General features: G+C 34.7%; 3 protein-coding genes across 6 annotated transcripts; all 3 read right to left on the minus strand.

Moving 5' to 3' along the window:
* Nucleotides 1-1,736: 1,736 nt before the first annotated feature.
* LOC107916531 (uncharacterized) lies at nucleotides 1,737-4,426 on the minus strand. 3 transcript variants are annotated; one of them, XM_016845802.2, is made up of 4 exons: nucleotides 4,059-4,392; nucleotides 3,363-3,481; nucleotides 3,021-3,089; nucleotides 1,737-2,012 (listed from the first exon to the last, which is right to left on the minus strand). In XM_016845802.2, the coding sequence occupies exons 1-3, from the start codon at nucleotides 4,211-4,213 to the stop codon at nucleotides 3,067-3,069; spliced, it is 297 nt and encodes a 98-aa protein (XP_016701291.1). In that variant the 5' UTR covers nucleotides 4,214-4,392; the 3' UTR covers nucleotides 1,737-2,012; nucleotides 3,021-3,066. The 3 variants fall into 3 exon arrangements, with proteins under 3 accessions (XP_016701291.1, XP_016701292.1, XP_016701290.1); XM_016845803.2 differs by lacking the exon at nucleotides 3,021-3,089 and having other exon boundaries at nucleotides 4,059-4,426; XM_016845801.2 differs by lacking the exon at nucleotides 3,021-3,089 and having other exon boundaries at nucleotides 3,321-3,481; nucleotides 4,059-4,398.
* A 287-nt stretch (nucleotides 4,427-4,713) lies between these two features.
* LOC107916530 (alpha-L-fucosidase 2) lies at nucleotides 4,714-9,886 on the minus strand. Its single transcript, XM_016845800.2, has 10 exons — nucleotides 9,109-9,886; nucleotides 8,778-8,923; nucleotides 7,724-8,574; nucleotides 7,448-7,580; nucleotides 6,939-7,097; nucleotides 6,414-6,638; nucleotides 6,238-6,339; nucleotides 5,982-6,117; nucleotides 5,268-5,463; nucleotides 4,714-5,104 (listed from the first exon to the last, which is right to left on the minus strand). The coding sequence occupies exons 1-10, from the start codon at nucleotides 9,311-9,313 to the stop codon at nucleotides 4,792-4,794; spliced, it is 2,466 nt and encodes an 821-aa protein (XP_016701289.1). The 5' UTR covers nucleotides 9,314-9,886; the 3' UTR covers nucleotides 4,714-4,791.
* A 2,769-nt stretch (nucleotides 9,887-12,655) lies between these two features.
* On the minus strand, nucleotides 12,656-18,511 carry LOC107916529 (alpha-L-fucosidase 2). 2 transcript variants are annotated; one of them, XM_016845797.2, is made up of 10 exons: nucleotides 18,053-18,511; nucleotides 17,671-17,816; nucleotides 16,441-17,342; nucleotides 16,033-16,165; nucleotides 15,524-15,682; nucleotides 15,124-15,348; nucleotides 14,928-15,029; nucleotides 14,701-14,836; nucleotides 14,103-14,298; nucleotides 12,656-13,418 (listed from the first exon to the last, which is right to left on the minus strand). In XM_016845797.2, the coding sequence occupies exons 1-10, from the start codon at nucleotides 18,261-18,263 to the stop codon at nucleotides 13,115-13,117; spliced, it is 2,514 nt and encodes an 837-aa protein (XP_016701286.1). In that variant the 5' UTR covers nucleotides 18,264-18,511; the 3' UTR covers nucleotides 12,656-13,114. The 2 variants fall into 2 exon arrangements, with proteins under 2 accessions (XP_016701286.1, XP_016701288.1); XM_016845799.2 differs by lacking the exon at nucleotides 12,656-13,418 and having other exon boundaries at nucleotides 14,103-14,308; nucleotides 18,053-18,483.
* Between the last annotated feature and the right edge of the window lie 3,617 nt (nucleotides 18,512-22,128).

Raw genomic sequence — 22,128 nt, forward strand, 5'->3', positions numbered from 1 at the left:
CAAGACACAACTCTCTTGTATTGTACTTGAGGAATCTTCACACAATCCTATACCTAAAGTTTGCTACGTTTTACAAGATAAAATAATTTGAAATATAATGTCTAAAACTGCCAATTAAAAATTTCATATTATGCCAGACGATCATGGTTTTTATGTTGACACAAGTCTAGCCACATCAGCTTCACAACATGTATAGTAACAAATTGATTTTATATGAATGTAATTTACAATTGTGAACTAAAATATTGTTCATCATTCAATTAAAGCTACAAAAGAGAGATTGTAACATGGTCGCAAATTTTCATTAGAAAAGATATGGTATGAATGAATAGTAGGTTAAACTATTTTCGACAATTATATGAGAGAATAATTGTCAAAAAGTAGGTAAAAAAAACTTGATTATTTGCCACAAAATTTTCGTCAAAAGAATAATTCATATTACTTTGTTGAAAATAATTTCGCCGCAAAAAATGGGATTAGCTTTGCTATTGAGATTTGCAAAAGGTAAATGAAAAGGGGGTAAAGAATTTAAAGACTTGGTGTGGGTTAATTAATTGTCAACGTCCGCCATGCATTGCTTTTCAATGGATTCTCTAAACTAGAATACGACAGAATAAGAACAATGGTGCTGACGGAGTGGGATAAGAGATGATTGATTACTCATCCATAACCTTGATGATAATGACTCCTACTGAAATCGAAGGTGGTCTTCAGAATGATGTTCATAACTTTTTAACCACTTCTCTATAGTTCTAGAAAAAGCACTTTATTATTTTTGCTTTCTGCACCACCTCAGAATCGCCATTGCCAACCCAACTGGTTGGCTGCTTTTCTGATTGTGACGCCACAGAATTTGAACCCATCCACCCTTCTCATTTATTACTTTCATTTGATTAATTAATTACTAATTAACAAATCTTGACCTAATTTAACAGTATTTTGGAATTTACGACTAGTTTAAATTTGTTTGAATTTTATTTTAGTGTCTATCAAAAAGGGAAGAGCAAGTCTTTATTGCACCGACTGTTGATTAACGTGTCAGTGGGGATATAGAAGGCAAGTACGCATGTTTCATTTTCTTTGGATCCAGGGATCAGTTATCCACAAAGAGTCGTCCCCCACAATGCGGGCACTCAACAGCTTGCATGTGGGCGCAGCAACCAACTCTCCTATATACACATAAACTCAAAACCACCTTTTTTAAATATAGATAAGCACATCCCACCCCGAATCTTGATGAATGTTTTGAGAACTCAACTTAGTTGAACAATCCATTCAATTTTATGTAGATGGAACAAGAAACTATGATTCATAACCAAAAACCTCAAAAACAGGAACATCAGACTTGGCTTAGTTATGCAGCCTGGTCTACATTTTGACTTTCAAATGTTGTTTTGACCAGAATAAAAAGGTTATGGAGGAAGGTGAAGTTAGTGGAAATAGGAAACCAAGGGATTGATGCACATGGACCATCACCCACTAGAACACCAACAGTTTTGGCCTTTGGACAATCCACCAAACCTCAAAGATGGAGCTATAATTGCTCCACAAACATGTCGCTCAAGTGGGTCATGCTGCATGAATTGACAGCAAGAGCTGCTTCTGCTCATTACAGGCACCCCATGTGCAAACATAAGTGCTGGCCAAAACTCAACAGGCACAATATACTCCATAAAATGTCCGCTAATTCATGCAATCACAGTGGATCTCTTATGTGCAAAATCATACATTGAAAATTACTAAACAACAGTTTCGTTAAGCTACCAATACCATGCATCACAAAAATGAAGTTATTGATCAATAAGAGCAACTAAAGTACCTACAGGTCGATCATACAAGAAAAATAAAAATTACAGGTTTTTCCTGGCAGTAGCATAAAACATAACTTTTTTTTTTTTGGATAATTTATGGTAAGAGTACCTAGCCTCTGACCCCCACAGGACAAACTAATATTGGACTCCCTCAATTCGCTTGTTACACTCAGCAGTGCTAATCCATGGCCTTTCAAGTACCTGCAATGGAGGCACAAATAATTATCACATAAGGTTCAACACTTCCGATAGCAGTTCACCTCAAGGCCTATCAAATTTATTTCTTGTCTACCAAATGTTGTTCAACCAACAAACTATTATCGATATCAATTTTTCTTCAAGCAACTAGTCAATGACAGAAGTCTTCAACAAGAACCAAAAGCACAAGATTCCCCAGTCACTGTGACAAGTTAGCAAAGTGATTTGAGTGATCACCAAAAGTAAACGTGAGGAACATTTTTCCACCCTAACTTGTCACTGTTTTAACTAGAGAACAATTTAGCTTGAAGTATAGCGGAATCTAGGAGTGCAAGCATTTCAATGCTCTTTGAATGTCTAATACTAGTGGTTGGCAGTTACTGTAAATACCAATGACAATTGTAAGATAAACATGAGATTCAGTAGAGAAACCTTCCTACCCTTCCAATAGGGTGCGAAGCACTAAATCAGCAAAACAATGTTCAACAAACTGCTACGGATCACATATTTTAACAGCTAAAGTTAAACAGGTAAAGACATATTCTTCTTTTCTAATATTATTATGGTTTTAACACACCGAAAAAAAGAAAAGAAAAAAAGAAGAGGTGCAACAGTTAAAAATCTAACACTCATAAGGACGAAAAAACATGAATCGAAGCATAGTCCTGCAAAAAAAGTATTAAAAGGGTAGAGACCATATCAAGATCATTGCTCCTATGTTGCTGCACCATAATTAGGTAATAGCATTTTGTACGGACTGAACAAGGAAACGTTAGGCCTTTTGACCTTTTCTTTTATCAAATTGCCTTTGATAGTGTCAACACCCAATGACCAACATTTAAAAGAGGTAGATCACTTAAAAGCATTTATTTAAAACAAGACGAGAGAAAAAAGGTTAAATTTTATCTGTTTACTTTAAAACTGTTGATTAAGGTACATTTCTTTATACTTTCACAGTAAGGGTAAAATAATAATGATAATAATAAAAGGTTTATAATAAAAGAAACCTACAAGGTGGAATCATTCTCTCCTTTAGCTGATCGAAAGTCCACGTGCATCACCCATCTTTTCCATTCCTCCCTATCAATCCCAATCCCAATTCCTTCTCATTAACCAAATTTATGAAATTTACCTAGTTTACGTCTTTTTAGTAAATATAGCACAATAATCATAAAGCAATTATAAAAAACCAAGTATCTACTTTGCATAGTTGAAAGTCATAAAAGACTCAAGAGAAGTGAATAAAAGAAATCGGAAAAACTCCGTTCCATCAATTCTTTTTCCATGTATCCTAGATATAGTAAGACTCACAAAGAGACTACTAGCGATCCTGACAAGAACGACAGAAGGTACCATGAGACAGCTCACAACAAGCCCGCACGCTAACAGTAAGATGCGAAGTAAGACAAGCCATGGGAACCAAGTTATGTAGAGGCAAGAACGACTGGACACATCCCAATTCTCCCAAATTCCTGAAACAAGCATAAGAAACCCCAAAATGTCTTTAGCCATTTCATTTTGTCAATAGAAAATGTCAGCAAATTGGATTTCTTTTTCATAAAAAAAAAGGGCCCTTATTAACTTGTATGAATCCCAATAAACTTACATGGCCTTAGAAATTTAACAACCCTACTTGAAACAGGAGAAACTAAAATCATTTAATTGATAGAAAACAACGAGACTTGGAATTTGGACTATAAACTAAACATTTAGGTTACGTTTTGAAAACTTGGATTCTTTTAAAAAAATGCAATTAAGGATTTATGGGAAACTCAAATTTTCAAATTCATGTTCAAACATACCATAATTTTACTGCTATATTTTCCAACCAATAAACGAGGCAATAGAAATTTAGCAAATAAACTCAAACCAATACGGTACTCGGATTTGAATTACTTTCGCAGGAAATAATTTTCCACCAAGAGTTATTTCTAGTAATTTTACAATAAAAATCAATGTTAACTGAAAATTAGCAACTTTTAAGCCGCTTTGCTTCTATTCCCGACTTCCATGTAATGCAGAGCCAAAAGAGGAGTTTAAAGAAAAGACCTGGAAGGGGCGAAGGATAGACGGCGTGACTGAAGGCGGGGAGCTGAGGAAGTAGGGGGACGGACGCGAGGCATAGGCGGAGGGGTGCGGAGCGATGGAGCTCTGGCGGCAGAGATGACGGAGCGAGAGAGGGATCCTGCACCACGCCAAGCCATTTTCCCACTGAAGCTTTTTGGACGGAACCGTAATTACGGAGAGTGATAAGACACGACAGAAGCCGGATGTAGTAATTCAGAAAGGTTTTGGTTAGGGTTTAAGGGGATGGGTGTGTTTTGTCTCCCTTTTGCCAATTCTAGTAGGCTGAACATTTGAAGCCTTTTTGGGCCTTTCGAATGCTTCTAGTTGATCCAGACTGCCTAGGCCTTTGAAACACATTTTTCTTCACTTAGAAACCTTACCAAAAATAAAAACCATCAATGCAATGCAATGAAAGAACACAGCAAAAGGAAAACGCAGCATGTCCATAGCTATTCCATGCACCTGTAATGGAGGAGGCCGATCCAATTGAGCTAAATATCTGGTGGTTTACAATCAATCTCTGTTTTGGTGCACCGTCTTTGATATTTTATGTAGTTAAACTCTAAACAACGAGATTGCTAGCATTTGGCCTAGAATATCAGATAACAGTCAAAGAAAGGAGACATAGGGCAACAACTGAAGCAGAAAGGAGGAGCCAAAGTTCCTCAATTTTATTGAACATAAACACCAAAAGGATCCATATTCCATCTTTTTATTACAGTAAAGAGTAAGTATTTACACAGTCTAACCGTCCATTGTATGTGTACATTGTTTCACATGATAGGATTACAGATACCATAGTTTCTCTGTAGTGTAATCTGAATCTTCTCCAAGATTTCCGGTTTTTCAACCAAAGACCTAGTCGGTGGAGATTTCCTTCTTTCCAGCAAATGTTGACTGTCACTCCTCCACGTGCCACCAATCCTTCCACACACCCATTTCCCCATTTATCCCGGGGAAGAGCAGGAAGCAAGTATAGGTCTTCCAAGGTACTTTGAACTAGCATTTCTGCAACTGCTGCAGTAAAACTGACACCCAAATTCACAAAACATAACACCTTACTCAGTTTCATATTTTTTGAATGTTTGAAACCAGAAGTAGCTAAAACCAAATTGGTTCAAAAAGTCAACTGAATACTGTTTCTTTAGTGATCATATCTAATTGACGAAGAAAACAGACGGTGTAGCTTACCCAAAGTTGGCATCTATCTGGAAAGGAGGGTGTGCTGCAAATAAGTTACTGTATATTCCACCTTTGAAAGCTTTCTCATGTTCTGGATCCACAAAGTATATTAAATGTTTCACCATCCGATATGAGTGCTCACTGTCATGAAGACGTGCCCACAAAGCAGCTTTCCACATGGTCGACCATCCTGGTCCTTCCTCTCCTGGTAAAATGATGAAGATATAAGAGAAAAGCCTACCCGACTATTACAAAAATAGTCAGCTTGAACTCTAAAATTTAATCTAATGGAATGCACGAAAACAGTTGATGCAATAAAAAAATTGAACTTATAAGCTATATTCTATACAAGATAGGATCCAAAGTTGTACAAACTAAGCCTTTAAGCAAAGAAATTAAGCCTTTAAGCAAAGAAGTTGATTCTGGGACATTCCTTCATGACATTGTACAAACAATCTTTCACATGCAATAAATTATATAATCTCATATTTTGACAAATAATATTGACATACATTCATTATTTTTATGTTTTACATTGTCTTAGGCAAGGTTGCCCTACTCTTGAGGATCAAGTATAAACTATCACCATAGAGAAGCAACATGTTGAAAACCAAAAAAGCAAAGGACACTAACTGCAGAGTGTAGACTGGATGCAATAGACCAATATTGTAGAGGAGTGCAGAAACACTAAATAAACAATCCAGATAGCAAACACAGACCAACCTCGTTTATGAAGTGTATTCTCTGCAGCTTTGCAAAGGTCTGGCATGCTTTCAATTGTCATTGTGTGTCCAGGAAAAAGCCCAAACAAGTGTGAAAGATGTCGGTGATGCACATCAGGGTCCTGAAAATCTTGTGCCTGTCTATCAAACAGGTAAGTTCTTAACCGGAAAATATCAACAGTTTTGGTACACTAACTTATGACTCAAAATCAAGGTCTTGAAAAGTTGCTTTAAACTTTGTGGAGTTACTGACATACCCATTCCATGATGGAACCATCTTTAGCAACTTTGGTTGGGTAAAGCCTCGATTGAGCCTTACGCACTCTTTTTACTAAATCATCCTCATTTTTATCCAAAACCTGTACCAACATAAAGAGTTTATTGAAATGGAGAACTCGGATTCTTCTTGTTAAGTTTAGAATAAGGGATTCACCTCAGCAGCTGAAACAATCACAGAGAAGACTTCTTTTATGATTGCCATGTCCATTGTTGATGAATAGCTCACACTAGCACGGTTACCATCTGGAGCGATAAAGTCATGTTCAGGAGATGTTGATGGGTTAGTTTCAAGATAACCTCCTTTCCCTTCGATCAACCAATCTAACAGAAATAGCCCGCACCCTTTCAACAAAGGGTATGCCTTGTCTTTAAGAAAATCCTAAAAACATAGGACATATTTAATAGTTAAAAGTCATTTCATAATGTATTGTGTGTTAAGAACATGATAGTATCAGCATTATAATGCTGCAAGATAAAATTAGTAAATTCTTCTCATTTGATAAAAGAATCATAAACTTGTAGTTTTGGCTATGAAGGCACTTCATATTGTGCACTTAACAGCAGCAAGAAAAACAATTCTGAGATAACAGAAATAGCATTCCTCTAACGAGGAACTAGTTTTTATGGTGATGTTTTACCAGGAAATGGGAAATATGTTACAAAAATATCAGGATCTCACAATGTCCATGGTGTATGTGTAGTGCTCCCACAGATGAACACAAAGCCAAGCTCCACCCATGGGCCATAATGCCCAATCAACATCACCAGCATCTGCTGATGATTTTGCCCATATGTCAGATTTATGATGTACAACCCAACCGCTTGTTTCATAGTTGACCTGTTAGATTGTGTTACAAAGAAATTTTCATATGAAAAAATGTAAAATAGAAAAAGGAGGAACATATACCTCATAAGCCATAAGCTATTATTGTCAAGGTCTACTGTTATAAAACTATGGCTTCTAGGTTAGAGGAGGAAGGGCAGTATGTTCGTTTCCCAGTAAAGAAAAACCCTAATAAGAAGCCAGATATCTACATATCAAAATGCAGGACCTACGACTTTCAAGTCATTGCAGGAATCAGAACGCTCGATTCCAAGTTCCAACCATGTAATTTAGCAGGTAAAAACAGGTTATATTTACAAGACTAAATCAGTGTAGCAGGTTTAGTTTAAAGGGAAGACTCTTACTTCTGCAGTTTTACGACCATTGACTGATAGGGAACTGAGGAAATCAAATAAGGGCTCCTGGCATTCACTAAGGTTGCATGGCAAGGAAGGCCAATAGTTCATTTCAAGATTGATGTTCAAATGAGGAGCAGAGCTGAGGACAGAGGTAACAGAACCAGTCACAATCCAAGTAATACTTTGATGGATATAATGGCTGTAGATATAATGTTCCACAGGACATACATCACACAAGCAAGATTAAATGAGAAAAATAAGAGAAACGGAATGTAGACATACTCCCATTTTGGCTCAAGATCTTTGTTCCATATTCCTTGCAAGTTTGCCACCTGAGTTCCAGGCCGTGAAGAAGAAATAAGTAAATACCGGCCAAACTGGAACAGAAGCTCGACAAGATATGGATCCTCATCCATTTGAAAAGATTTTATTCTCTCAGCCGTTGTTGGAACTCTACGATTTTTCTTGAGGCACACAACAGATCTTGAACTTTTTGAAAACTGCAGTGAGACACGGCGGAACAGATTCTGGTAGTCATCCAAATGATGAGCATAAAGATCAACATATGACAGATTACTAATCGACTTCAGGACATTGAGAGAATCTGAAGTAGGATCCTTCTTAGAATCTGATGGCTTGGTGAATGGCCCATCAAATGAAGATGATGCCACCAGAAACAAAATAGCCCAATCAGAACCTTCAACCCTTAACTTGCTGTCATCTAGAATATGGACAATGCCATTCCCCTTGCTAATCTTTAAATCAAGAACAGCAGAAAACTGGATACCCTTTGGCTTGTCATCTGCATACACTTGTGGTGGGATTCGCTTTTCTGGGCAATGTCCTTCCATTATAATCTGGCTTTCACCGTTCGTTTTACAATGGTGATCTAACTTGCTGTCCAGATATACAGTAAAGGATACAGACCCAGGCTTGGTCCCAGAAATCTTCGTTACCATTACTTGGTCGGGATTAGAGGCAAAATGCTCTCTGGAAAATTCTACACCATCCACAGTATATTTTATTTGCACAGTTGCATTATCCAAGTCCAGCTCTCTTTGATACGATTCTTTATCATAATTCAGATGAGAATCATCAAATTCCAGCTTGATATCACCAAGTAGTTGATAAACCTCCATCATTAAAAGGCAAAAATCACCCAGATAAGCTTCTTAGAACAATTTCAATATTTTCCAGTAGAACAAATTAAACTGAGATCTGTGATTCATGAATTTAACTCCTAAATCAAAGAAATAGTTTGGCAAATTCTATAATTTTACAACGCCTTCACACAAGTTTTTTATAATAATAATAATAAGGAAAATAAGTAACATACATCTGCAGGATTTCCAACCAACTTGGCTGCTGCTGCAGTAGCTTCAGCAAATTCACCACTATCAACAAGCTTTCTAATCTCTGAGAGAGCATATGGAGCATTGGGGTTTGTATAGTCTCCAGGAACCCCAGTCCAAAGTGTGTCCTCTACAAAATTATTTAACGATAGTCATTTTCTACTAGTTTCATTGATAATTTGTAGACACCACATGTAATGTATATTCATTTTAATGGTCTTATTATTCACTCATTCAGAAACGTAACACAAGTTATTAAAGAGAATTTGATAAGATTTGACAAGAAAGCGAAAGGAAAATGTAGCATTAGTTCACCGTTGAGCTGGATAAGTTCGGAAGCGACGCCACCCCAAATCATGGCACCAAGACGACCATTCCCAACGGGGAGGGCGTCGGTCCAGTACTTGGCGGGTTCGTTGAAGATGACTTTCAGTGGCCTTGAAGTTGAATCCGAGGAGCATGGGTTCCAGAGATCGGCCACTGTGGGTCTCCGCACCATAATCCACTCTTCATCTCTCATTACCGCAAAATCAGAAGTAGAGATTGTACGATATACCAACTAATTGTAGCCACTGCTTTAAAACATAATTTCCAAAAGTTCCTTTACACTGGAATTTTCTCAAAAATCGTTTATCAATAAAATTCATGAAAATAAATAATTACAAATTGAATTAAGGATAATACAAACACTCCAATACGATCTTTGATGACCATGGTAATAATTCTAATACAAAATCATTTACATATTCGATAAAGGAAGACATCACCTTTATAAATAGGAACGTAATTGTCTTTGAGTAAATTGACTTAACTTTTCATTCAACTAGTGAACAAACACGACTTTCGTCAATTTAACTTTAGTTCATACCCTAAATCCCAACAAAATGAAAATTAATTTTGATTAACACAAATAATTTGTTGACATAATATTTACTTATGCAAACTCCAAATTAATCTTTAAAGACTGATGATATTCAATATGTATTAAGGTTATCATCACGGCGAATAAATAACAAAGCAATATAGCCCAAGCCCCGTTCAAATATTCAATCCAAGTAATAAACCTATATGAAAATGGGATTTTATGAACAAGCCCATATAATTGGAGGAATTAATGTTCCACCAGAGATATCATCAGAACAATTACAATATTAGGTGGAGAAAAAAGCAAGGCTCAACAATCTCTTGAGGGCCGATTTTGCAATCAACAAATTGATTTTTTTTTAGTTTTTTCTCGAAAATTACCATTACTTACTCTTATAGATTATATATTTTCTTTTTCATTAACCATTTTTTGCGCTCTATGTTTTCTTTTTCAATGATAAAATGTTGTAATTTATTTATCTTACTTTCTTACTATTAACAAACTATTCATATCAAACTAGGGTACGTTCATAATATAAGTGCATGAGAAAATGAAACAAAAATGAGGAAATATTTGGTATAGAAAGACATAGTTTTGGTATCTATTCTTATTTTCTAATGGTTACCCCAACAATGGTGTAAAAAGCTTTTGGCAATTTACACCATGACCTCTCCCCAAATATCTTGCCCAAACAATCTTATTTTCCTTTTAATCAGAACTTTGAATTCGTGCTGAGGCCCTCCATTGCCGCCTTCTTGTAGAGATCTTGCGATAAGAGTGATTTCATCATTTGGTTTTAGTCCTTTCTCATTCGAAAATTGAGGCCAATCAATTGAAACATAATTTCCAATGACTTCATGAGTGTGGAATTTTGTCAAAACCGTCCACACTTTTCCCAAGCTATCAATAACATCCATGAAAAAAAAACGCCCTTCTTGAAACTCAAAAAACTCACTAACATACATGAAAGGGAAAAAAAATACACATCGGTCCACTTCACTTTGAATTAATCTCCTTGAGAATAATCTCCTACCTTGCATTTGGTTTTCCATGTCCACAAATTGAATTGAGAGCAATACAATAATGATTCTAATACGAGTTTGTATGATTCTTGATGATTGTGATAATGATTCTAATACGAAAATTCTTTATATATTTGATGGAGGAAGACATCGTTTTAACTAACACCTTTGTAAATAGGTATGTAATTGTTCGTGAGTGAATTGACTTAACTTTCCGCTTAGTTAATACACATTGCTTTTCATGCGATAAGCATTCTCATTATTATGAAGAAGCCCCCACAAAGCAGTTATCCATGTTGTTGACCATCCTCGACTCTCCTCCCCTATTTCAGACTACATAAAGTGTAAGCATACTGCTTAAAATATATTACCCTATAGTTGAAAGCAATATAAATCTTTATTCGATCACTGGTTCTAACTTCAGCAATAGCCATCAAGGTTCTCATAATAAGAATGTAACAATTTACATAAATTAGTGGTTCTAGAATCCATCAATCTATGGTTATTAAATTTCTGAAGAAAACGTGCTTAATACAAACGCAACGTAGGAAGCTAGATAACAAGCGCTTTTCATACCAATACATGAAGCAAATTTGTACCACTCATACGATCTAGGACATTACAACAGATAGGAAGAAATTGTAGCAAGTAGAAAAAACAAATTTAATGAAAGTACTATAAGGGAAAGAAGCAAGAAGTTATGTTTAAGTGAGGTGGTGAAAACATACTCTCATGCTGGCTCAATATACCCTACAGGATTGACACCTGACTTCCGGGTCATGAAGAAGAAATAAGCAAATACCCTGCAAGAAGGATCTTCATCTGTTTGAAAAGATTTCACCCGCTCAGCAGTTGAAACTGCACCATTGTTGCTTTTACTAAAATGTGATTTTCTTTTGTAGAAGATTTAACTTCCTTCATCTCCAAAGAGCCATCCCCTAAATTGCTCTTCGAACTTTTTGAAAGCTGCAGAGGGGCACGATAGAAAAGATTCTGATAGTCATCCAAGTGGTGGGCCTAAAGATCAGCCCAATCCTAACCTTCAACTTCTTGTCATCTATATTATGTATACCACCTCCTTGACTAACTTGTAAATCAAGAAGTGCAGCAAACTGAATTCCCTTCGGATTCTCATTTAAATTCACTTTTGGTTGGATTCTTTAACCAGGACAACTTCCCTGCATTATAATCTGATTTTGCCCATTTGCCTGTGATTGGTGGTGTAACGTGCTATCTAAAGAAACTGTAAATGAAAGTGACCCTGGTTTGCTTCCAGACAGTGGCGAAGCCAAGGGGGCTGGTGGGCGCCCGGCCCCCTAAAATATAATTTTTTTTATTTAGGATATTTATAATTTATAAAATTTTAAATTAATAATGGTAAAATGTACTTTGGCCCCTCAAAAATAATAAAAATTTAATTTAATCCTTTAAAAATTATAAAAATATAAACTATTAAAATTGTGAAATTAAATTTTTATTATCGTACAAATATACAATTTAATTCTTACCCCTCCACCAAAATTTTCTGACTCCGTCACTACCAGATATCTTTGTTACTATAACCTAACCAGGATTAAAAAGCAAAATGTTCCCTCGTAAATTCAACATCACCAACGGAATATTTCACTCTTGCTGTTGCAGTTTCCAAGTCAAAATCTCATTGAACATTTTAATTATTCACTTGAATAGTAGCAAAGCGAAATTTCTTTGTGATTGCATATTTTAGTTCTTCACTTGAATGGTAGCAAAGAAGCAAAGCATAAATTCTTTGTAATTTACAATGTATCCTTTAAAGCATTTGCTGTAACAACTAACTAATGCGTTCGCATTTATTCTTTCTGCCCTCACCATCTAATTTGAGTCATGGTCGATTGTTGGTTGTAAGGTTAGCATGGATGACATATTGCAAGCAAATGTCATCAACTGGGATAAATTTACTGGGAGAGAGAGTGGAAAAAGAGTGACAAAAAGAAAATTAAGTTCAATTATTTTTTTTGCCACGTGCTTTTTTTATTTCAACAGTGCTATAGCCAGAGGCCACAAGTGACGGCATAAAACATATGAACTATTCATGACAAAAAAAATACATTGAGGACCAATTTGGTAATTAAGGTATAGTTCAAAGCCTATAGGAGAAAGCCAAATAAAGGAAAATCAATGGTGATCACTGATCTTTATAGCCTATATCTCCAACTTAGCAATGACAATTGAAAACCAAAAGCTACAATCCTAAAGAGGAAATGTAATGTCTTCGAAGCTAACAACCATGACAAGAGAAGAAGCAAGAGAAAGAAAAGAAAAGATGGAATGAATGGAACAAAGTAAGCAAAAGAACCCCAAGTTCCTCTGCAAAATTTATTTGGAGTAACAAAAAAATATGCATTGCTCAACATGGAGATAGCATTGATCTCGATGTTCAAGAAAAAACCGCTTCCTACAAGGAGTATGTCTTGACGCATTTTAGTTGTCTATTGAAAGTGTAAACTTTTCCAGTTGATATCTTTGCTGTGATTGTTGTTCCTCTATAATGTAATCTTTTGACAGAGTTCTCTTCCATCGACCAAAGCCCAAATTCCTCGAGATCACCTTCTTGCCAGCATATGTTGACTGTCACCCCACCGCGTGCTTTCAATCCTTTCACACAGCCGTTGGCCCATTTATCCCGGGGAAGAGCGGGGAGTAAGTATAGATCTTTCATGGTGCTTTGAACCAGCATTTCTGCTACTGCTGCTGAAAAACTGGTGTAAAGCTGCATATTAGATGCTACTCCTGTACTAACACTAACTGAGTTCAATGAAGTTCTAATTTAAAGGATTTATAACTCAATTGGATCCCAAATTCTATGACTCTTTTGGAGGAAGAATTTTAAAATTTTAAAGATTTTTGAAATTCTAACATTTTAAAATGCATCATTTCAACATGCTAGGATTTGTAATTATTTGTTTAGATAAATGTTTATTTTTGGAAAATTTTAGATTACTAGGAGTTCATAAATTAAAAAAAATAATTATAAAAGAAGAAGAAGAAGAATATTAAAAGTATATGTAATTATAACAAGATCATACGTAACAAATGAAATAAGATTATTTAGTAATTTAATTCTTACAAATTTAGAAATTCTCTATTACCTTTACCTAAAAAAATTGAATATACCCATATTAACACTCTTACACCCTAGTCCTAGTAACATAGCTCCCAACAGTTTCATATAGCCAAATACCCAGTGTCCAAAAAGTGCATCTAGTCCCATTAACTTTACTCCCTCCCCTCTCTGTGCCAGTTAATTAGACATCACAACCATCAGGAAAGGAAACAAGACATTTCATTGCAAATCTTACATTTGAAGCATGAATTAATCCTAGGCAAGTTGAAATGATAATTATAAAAAAATCTCTGAAACATGACCAAACAATGCTGCTTACCCAAAATTGGCATCAATTTGGAAAGGAGGATGTGCAGTGAACAAGTTGCTGTAGAGTCCTCCCTCAAAGTCAGCTTCATGAGTTGGATCCACCAAACTTATTAAATGCTTGACCATGCGATAAGCATGCTCACTATTATGAAGACGTGCCCACAAAGCAGTTTTCCATGTTGTTGACCATCCTGGACCCTCCTCCCCTGTTTCAGACTACATAAAGCGTAAGCATACTGCTTAAAACATATTAATGGTATAGTTGAAAGCAATATAAGTGTTTATTCGGTCTCTGGTTCTAACTTCTGCAACAGTCATCAAGGTTCTCATTATACGAATGTAACAGTTTGTATAAACTAGTGGTTCTAGAATCAATCAATCTATGATTATTAAATTTCTGAAAAGAACGTGCTTAACACAAACATAATGTAGGAAACTAGATAACAAGCGCTTTTCATATCAATTCAAGTACTGCCTAACATGTCTTTGCATTTCAAAATTTTAGTAAAATTCTAAAGTTATATTGCTGAAATGTCTAATTTATGTTACTTTATTTCTTCATTGTAAAGATTAGCATATTCACCATGAACTCATTGTCACACACATACCTCTTTTAAAGAGGGTAAAATCAACAGCTTTACAAAGGTCTGGAGTCTTTTCAACAGTAATCATGTGCCCTGGAAACAGGCCAAAAAGGTGTGATACATGCCGGTGATGCACCTCTGGATCCTGAAAATCTACTGCCTGCTCCAAAAGCAAGGAATATTTTCATCTACCTTGTTGAACACAAATAAAATAACTTTCAACAAAGATCAGGGTCCATATGTTGACATACCCATTCCATAATGGAACCATCTCTAGCAATTTTTGTTGGTGGTAACTTCGCCTGAGCTTCACGGACTTTTCCAATAAGAGCATCATCCTTTCTTCCCAGAACCTGCCTTTTAAGAAACTAATTAGCATGTAAAGATATGAAGAATATGAAATAGAAAAGTTGGTCTGTTTTAGATAGCATGAAATAAAAACTTCACCTCAGCTGCGGAAACAATTTCAGTGAATACTTCTCTTATGATTGCAATGTCCATTGTTGACGAGTAGCTTACGCTAGCAGGCTTGCCATCAGGAGCAACAAACATATGCTCGGGAGAAGTTGATGGGTTGGTTTCCAGATAGCCTCCAGGGCCCTCAATCAACCAGTCCAGAAGAAATGATGTACATCCCTCTAACAAAGGATATGCCTTATTTTTTAGAAAATCCTAATTAATCAGAAAAATATTAGAAATCCTTCTAACAGACAAAAAATATGAAGTATCATCCTGATGAACCATTTTTGAATGGCCTCTTGAAGAGTTTGCAGTGAAGTTGATGACAAGAAACTTGAGAGCAAAACAAAGAATTAGAAGCCAAAATTTTAAAAAGACAGGAGCTTACTTTGTCCATTGTATAGGTGAAATGTTCCCATAAATGAGTGCAGAGCCATGCTCCCCCCATTGGCCATAAAGCCCATACAGCCTCACCTCGATCTGGTGATGTTTTTGCCCATATGTCAGTCACTTGATGTGCAACCCAACCGCTTGTTTCATAATTCACCTGCAACATTCAGTGACCAAATAAGGAAGCTTACGATTAGAAGATGCTTTAAGACATAAGTGGCATAAATCCAGGAAGAAAAAGGAAAAAGAAATTTTGGGGCAATAAAACAGATACTTGAGATTGCAAGGTTAAAGAGTCATAGTGCTAGCTTTATTGAAGATGTCAAGGTGAGCAGACATGTAATTTTGATGTAAAACTAAGGTGATGAAATCACAAGCCAACATCTTCAGAGGTTAGCACCAACAAAATTTAAAGAGAATCCCATGTCTAAGGAAGTATGCCAGGAAACTAAATTTTAGATGCACTAAGCAGACTTTCAGAAGAGAAAAATAACAGAGGGAACTTACTTTTGCTGTTTTACTCCCATTGATTGCTAGACTGGAAATAAAATCAAACAAAGGTTCCTGGCACTCTTTAAGGTTGCAAGGAAGGGATGGCCAATAGTTCATTTGAAGATTAATATTGAGATGAGGAGCACAACTGGCAAAGAGAAAAAAAAGGGGAAATTATTATCAAATCCAGATATAGAATATGAGTGAAATTTAAATTTCTTTAGTTGGTAACTTTTGTTGAGATATTATATTCGCATAAGTAATACATGAAGCAGATTTGTACCACCCATATGTAAATATATGATCTAGCACATTACAACAGATAGGAAGAAATTGCAACAAGCAGAAAAAAACAAATTTAATGAAAGCACTATAAGGGAAAGAAGCAAGAAGTTATGTTTGAGAGAGGTGGTGAAAACATACTCCCATGCTGGCTCAATATCCTTGTTCCAAATACCCTGCAGGTTTGACACCTGAGTTCCAGGTCGTGAAGAAGAAATAAGCAAATACCGACCGTACTGAAACAAAAGCTCCACAAAGGAAGGATCTTCATCTGTTTGAAAAGATTTCACCCGCTCAGCAGTTGAAACTGCACCATCGTTGCTTTCACTGAAATGTGAATTTTTTGTAGAAGATTTAACTTCCTTCATCTCCAAAGAGCCATCTCCTAAATTGCTCTTCGAACTTTTAGAAAGCTGCAAAGATACACGATGGAAAAGATTCTGATAGTCATCCAAGTGGTGGGCATAAAGATCAGAATATGACAAGGTTTTTATAGATTTCAATGCATTGAGAGTCTCCGAAGTGGGATCCTTCTTAGAATCTGAAGGCATAGTGAATGGACCATCAAACGAAGATGAAGCTACCAGAAGCAAAACAGCCCAATCAGAACCTTCAACCTTCAACTTCTTGTCATCTATATTATGTATAACACCTCCTTGACTAACTTGTAAATCAAGAACTGCAGTAAACTGAATTCCCTTTGGATTCTCATTTAAGCCCACTTTTGGTTGGATTCTTTTACCAGGACAACTTCCCTGCAATATAATCTGATTTTGCCCGTTTGCCTGTGAATGGTGGTGTAACTTGCTGTCTAAAGAAACTGTAAATGAAAGTGACCCAGGTTTGCTTGCAGAAATCTTTGTTACTATAACCTGACCAGGATTCGAAGCAAAATGTTCCCTCGTAAATTCAACATCAACAACAGAATATTTCACTCTTGCTGTTGCAGTTTCCAAGTCAAGCTCTCTGCTATATGTGCCTTCCGTGTACTTCACATGTGATTCATCAAACTCTAGCTTGATATCCCCCAGAAGCTGGTAAACCTTCATAATTACAGAACATATCATTAGAAAGCGATGAATTCCATAAATTAAAAAATCGGTTGATGTTCAAAAGTTCCCTATAAATAGAATCTCTTTGGAAATAACACACACGCACATATATAAATATAATGTTCAAGCCCCATGTTGTGGTGATAAAACAAACCCATCAATTCGAAAGAAGGGTTTTCTAGTATCTAAACTTCAAATGTCACCTGGATATATGGTTTCCAAATGGGAATAACATGTGAAAATCCAAACCCGTTGCAATTGCAATTTTGCATACGTGAATAAAAGAATAGATATGCAAGGGATGAAAGAGAAAACATACATCAGAGGGATGATCTGACAACTTGACCGCTGCTTTTGTAGCCTCAGCATAATCACCATTGTCAACAAGTTTCCTAACCTCCGCTAGGGCGGCTGGAGCCTCCGGATTCGTGTAATCCCCTGGAACCCCAGTCCACAATGTGTCCTCTACACAGCAATTCAAACAACAATGGCTGATTCAATTTGCTTTTATATACATTACAAGACAGCAACTGATTCACAGTACAGCATATCAAATCTTCAATCGTTCCTTATAGTCGCCAAAGACAAAGATAATAATATAAAGAAGAAAGGATAGAAAATAATATCTTTAAAAGAAGCCTCTCTCTTTTTTTCTAAACAGAGCATGTAAGGGCTAAGGGGTGGTTTTGGAATCTAATTACCATTGAGCTGAAGAGTTTCCGATGCAATGCCGCCCCACACCATGGCGCCAAGGCGACCATTTCCGATGGGAATTGCGTCGGTCCAGTGCTTGGCAGGCCCACTGAAAGTAACTTTCAACGGCTTGGAAGTGTCGGCAAGGTCCATGGAGGTGGGGTTCCAAAAGTCCTTCTCTGCGGGCTTCCGCACCAAAACCCACTCTCCATCTTCCATTAGAATCAAAAACCCAGCGAAGGCAAAGAAACGAAAGCAAGAAAACTGTAATGGGTTGAAGAAAGAAAATGAGAACTTTAAGCAGCTTAGAGGAGACAGGGAAACAGAGAAGTTGGAGTGTGGGACTGTGGGGTGGAGATATTATGCACAGCAACACGGCATCGTAAGGATGGTAAAATGCAGTAGCGGAGAAGGGGGGACCCACGTTTTTAAGACAAGAGATTATGAGCATTTCGCATGTAGCACGCGGCGCTATGTTTGTTTACGTGACACTCTGACATTTTATCACGAGAAAAACAAGAAAGATTGTATTTTTTTTTACTGCAGCTCATACTCTCCTACTGTTTTCATTTTTTTAATAATATTTTCCAACATCTGTGAAACTCTCCTGCTCATACATATATATGTACATTGAAAACAGCCATTTTTATTTTTATATCATTCATCAATTATTTTATTTTTTCTTTATTCATGTCTCTTAAAATATATCTATTTCCTTTTTGTTTTTTTTTAGTACCTACATTTTCTTTTTAGCTCATTTGGGTCGTTAAAGTATTCTCCTTCATTACGTCAACTAAAAATTCAATAGAAGTTTTATGTGTCATGGTCATACTCTAACTTGGACCATTTAGATCCTATGATCTCAACATTATCAAGTATCATTAGGTGAACTATTTTATTTTTGGGTAAATCAATTTTTAGTCCTTAAACTTTTTTATCTACATTAGTCCTTAACATAGTTTTTGTTTAAGGACATTAAATGGTGATAACGTAACACTTTCATTACTTGAATCTTTTATTAAAAAATATATAAAATATAAAGTTGATCTTATTCTTAATCCTTTTGCACTTGTTTGCTCTAATAATTGTTTTGCAAGGTGATTAACTACACAATATTTATTAGCACAATTCAGATTCATCAATCCTATTTTTATAGGATCCCACTCAAAGAATGATTTTACTGAATAATTAACCCGATACGACTATTAATTTAAATCTAATCTGTCCTCATACAATGGATAATTACAATCTAAACTCAAACCTAAATTATTACAACCACTTTCCCAAATAACTTACAATTTTCAAAACGAATTTTCCAAAAAAGTTCTACAAATACAATCCAAGGCACACTTTAATTATCCTAAACTACAATGTTATTTGATGTTTGAATAAAAGGTTCCACATCTTTGAGAATCCTCCAATTTCTTTTGGATAATTAAATATCCCAATCAACTCGGTTTCGAATTAAATTATAAAGAATTTTTTATCATAATATTAGTATAAAGAATTAATGTTTCTTCAAAGTTATAATGTAATATATTTGTATTAGTGTAATATAATACTTATAACGAATTGTTTTGCTATGTTAAAATTTTCAAAATAATTTAATCATATTCGGTATATATGTATATTAACTGTATGGATGAAATAAAATTATATAACAAATATATTTAAAGGTGAGCTTTCGATCAAATTAAGTGAAAAATTTTCGAGTTAATTGAGTTGACAAGTCTTATTTTATCATTCTAACTCGATTTGATTTTTTTTTCAAATCAAGTGAAATTGTTCGAGTTAAAAATAAAAAATTAAAATCTTGTTACAATATAACTAATTCTATGTTAAAGCACATGAATTTGAAACCTTATATATTTGGAATTTTTTTAAACAAAATAATAATAATGAATAAGATATTTTAGATAAACTTAAATCATTAATTAACTTATTTATGTCCCAAAATTATTATTTTTAAAAAAATAATTTTTTAACATTCTTTATATATTGTTTAGAATTTTTTTTTTAAATATAAATTTTGGCATTTTATAAATATTTTGAAAATTTGAAATTTTTTTGTAAAATTTGTTGAGAGAGAGACTAATTTGCTCATTTTCAAAATTGACAGTGACCAAAAGTGTATTTACACCAATCTATTATTCGAATTATTCGAATGTAAATATTACTCGACTTGAACTCGATATTCGAATTACTTATTCGATTTGACTCGGATAACTCGATTCCATTAACTCCAAATTCGATTTTTTCAAATCGAATCGAGTTTTGCTCACCCCTGAATATACTTATTGTGCATGAATTTTTATTAATTTATAAAAAGATAAAAACAATTTCATAATAATGTAAAGACATAAACCTCAAAACTACACATAAACTTTGGTTCAATGTGCAATACTATAAATAAACTTTGATTTTGTGCAATTTTATACATGAAATATTAATTTAATTTTCACAAATTACTAACACAATTATCGATATAATACCATTTTAAGTATACATATTACAATACAAATAATTTTATATATCTAATATAAAAATAATTGATGTATTTATTCATTTAAATGTCACAATTGAATCAAAATTAAAGTTTCATGTATACATTTGAACCACAATCAAAGTTTCATGTGTATAATTATACCAAACCAAAGTTTATGTATCAAATTAAACATCGGATCAAAGTTCATGTGTAGTTTTGAAATTTATCCCCAATATAAACTAAAGGATAAACTATAAAAATAGTCACTTTTGTCTGCTTCATATTACATTTTAGTCGCTTATGTTTGAAATGTTACGTTTTAGTCACTTACGTTATTGTTTTGTTACGAAGTGGTCACTCTACCGTTAAACTTTGTTACCTCCCTAATGGCAGTCCTACATGGCAGTCCAAATAGGTTCTAAATGCCAACTTGGATGTCTAATTGTTGGGATGAAAATAGGTTTTTAATTAAATAAATTTAATTTGGACTGACATGTAGGACATCCAAGTTGGCATTTAAAAACTATTTGAACTGCCATGAAGGACCGCCATTAAGGAGGTAACGGAGCTTAACGGTAGAGTGACCACTTCATAACAAAACGACAGCGTAAGTGACTAAAACGTAACATTTCAAACATAAGTGACTAAAATATAATCTGGGGCAAACAAAAGTGACTATTTTTGTAGTTTACCCTAAACTAAATTGTAAATGAGTGAGCTTTTGGTACGTTAGAATCTAATTGATGAATGACATTAACTCAATTAGGGTTTTTATTATAACTAGATTATGACATACTACTCACTCTATGGATGAAAAAATTATCTAATAAATTTATTAAAAATATATATTAGAATTTATGATGTTTTGGGTAAAATGTGTATGTATTATTTAGATTTTATATAAAAACATAAAAAGATAAAAATAGCCTAAAAATGATATTTACATTTTTATAAAAATAAAAAGATTTTAATAAATTTACATAGAGCCAATAAAGATTGACACCAACTCAGTCAAAACTTTAAATTTAATAGAGATAGATAAATATTTACTCTTTTATAAAAATAACAAGTTTTCGAGAAATTCGTAGTTGGATTATAAGACAAACTTTAAATATTAGTATTTATAATAATTTTATTTTAAAATTTTAAAACAATTCTAATTATTTATGTGCTGGCAGATGATATCGTTCCAAAGCAGGAGGCAAAGGATCAGTGATTCGGATTCTTCATGTCTACAATGCCAAAACTGGCAACCATCAATTAATTAATGTACTATCAAACTAATACAATTGATGGAGAAGTTTGGAAATTCCCAAAGCCCTTGTCCATCGATTGAGAAAAAAAAGAAGAAGCTTATGATTAAAAAAACATGAAGTGAATTGGGTCAGTGTAAAAAAAAAAATCAAAACCGGCTAGGTAAGAAAGATTTTGGTACTTTAGGGGAGTTTAGATAGATAGTGCGTTTATGTGTTATTAGTGTTAAAACAACGGTGACGGTGAGATTAGGTGTTGTAGTAATATTATAACATGAGATAAAAAGTAATCTAAACACATCGTATCGCAAAGTACCCCACCCTCCATCCAAATGGAAAAGAGTGA

Source organism: Gossypium hirsutum, chromosome D12 (assembly GCF_007990345.1).
Source record: "Gossypium hirsutum isolate 1008001.06 chromosome D12, Gossypium_hirsutum_v2.1, whole genome shotgun sequence".
Lineage (NCBI taxonomy): Eukaryota > Viridiplantae > Streptophyta > Magnoliopsida > Malvales > Malvaceae > Gossypium > Gossypium hirsutum.

Excerpts from the sequence above, each read along its gene's own strand:
- LOC107916531 (XM_016845801.2), bottom strand. The coding sequence starts at position 4,213 with ATGGCTTGGCGTGGTGCAGGATCCCTCTCTCGCTCCGTCATCTCTGCC. Across the intron at positions 3,482-4,058 it reads CTATCCTTCGCCCCTTCCAG|GAATTTGGGAGAATTGGGAT; the intron begins GTCTTTTCTTTA and ends TGCTTGTTTCAG.
- LOC107916530 (XM_016845800.2), bottom strand. The coding sequence starts at position 9,313 with ATGAGAGATGAAGAGTGGATTATGGTGCGGAGACCCACAGTGGCCGAT. Across the intron at positions 6,639-6,938 it reads ACACATACACCATGGACATT|GATTTTCTTAAAGACAAGGC; the intron begins GTGAGATCCTGA and ends CTATGTTTTTAG. Across the intron at positions 5,105-5,267 it reads CAGATAGATGCCAACTTTGG|TTTTACTGCAGCAGTTGCAG; the intron begins GTAAGCTACACC and ends TTTGGGTGTCAG.
- LOC107916529 (XM_016845797.2), bottom strand. The coding sequence starts at position 18,263 with ATGGAAGATGGAGAGTGGGTTTTGGTGCGGAAGCCCGCAGAGAAGGAC. Across the intron at positions 17,343-17,670 it reads TGTCAGATCATCCCTCTGAT|GTTTACCAGCTTCTGGGGGA; the intron begins GTATGTTTTCTC and ends GTAATTATGAAG. Across the intron at positions 14,299-14,700 it reads TTTTACCCTCTTTAAAAGAG|GGGAGGAGGGTCCAGGATGG; the intron begins GTATGTGTGTGA and ends AGTCTGAAACAG.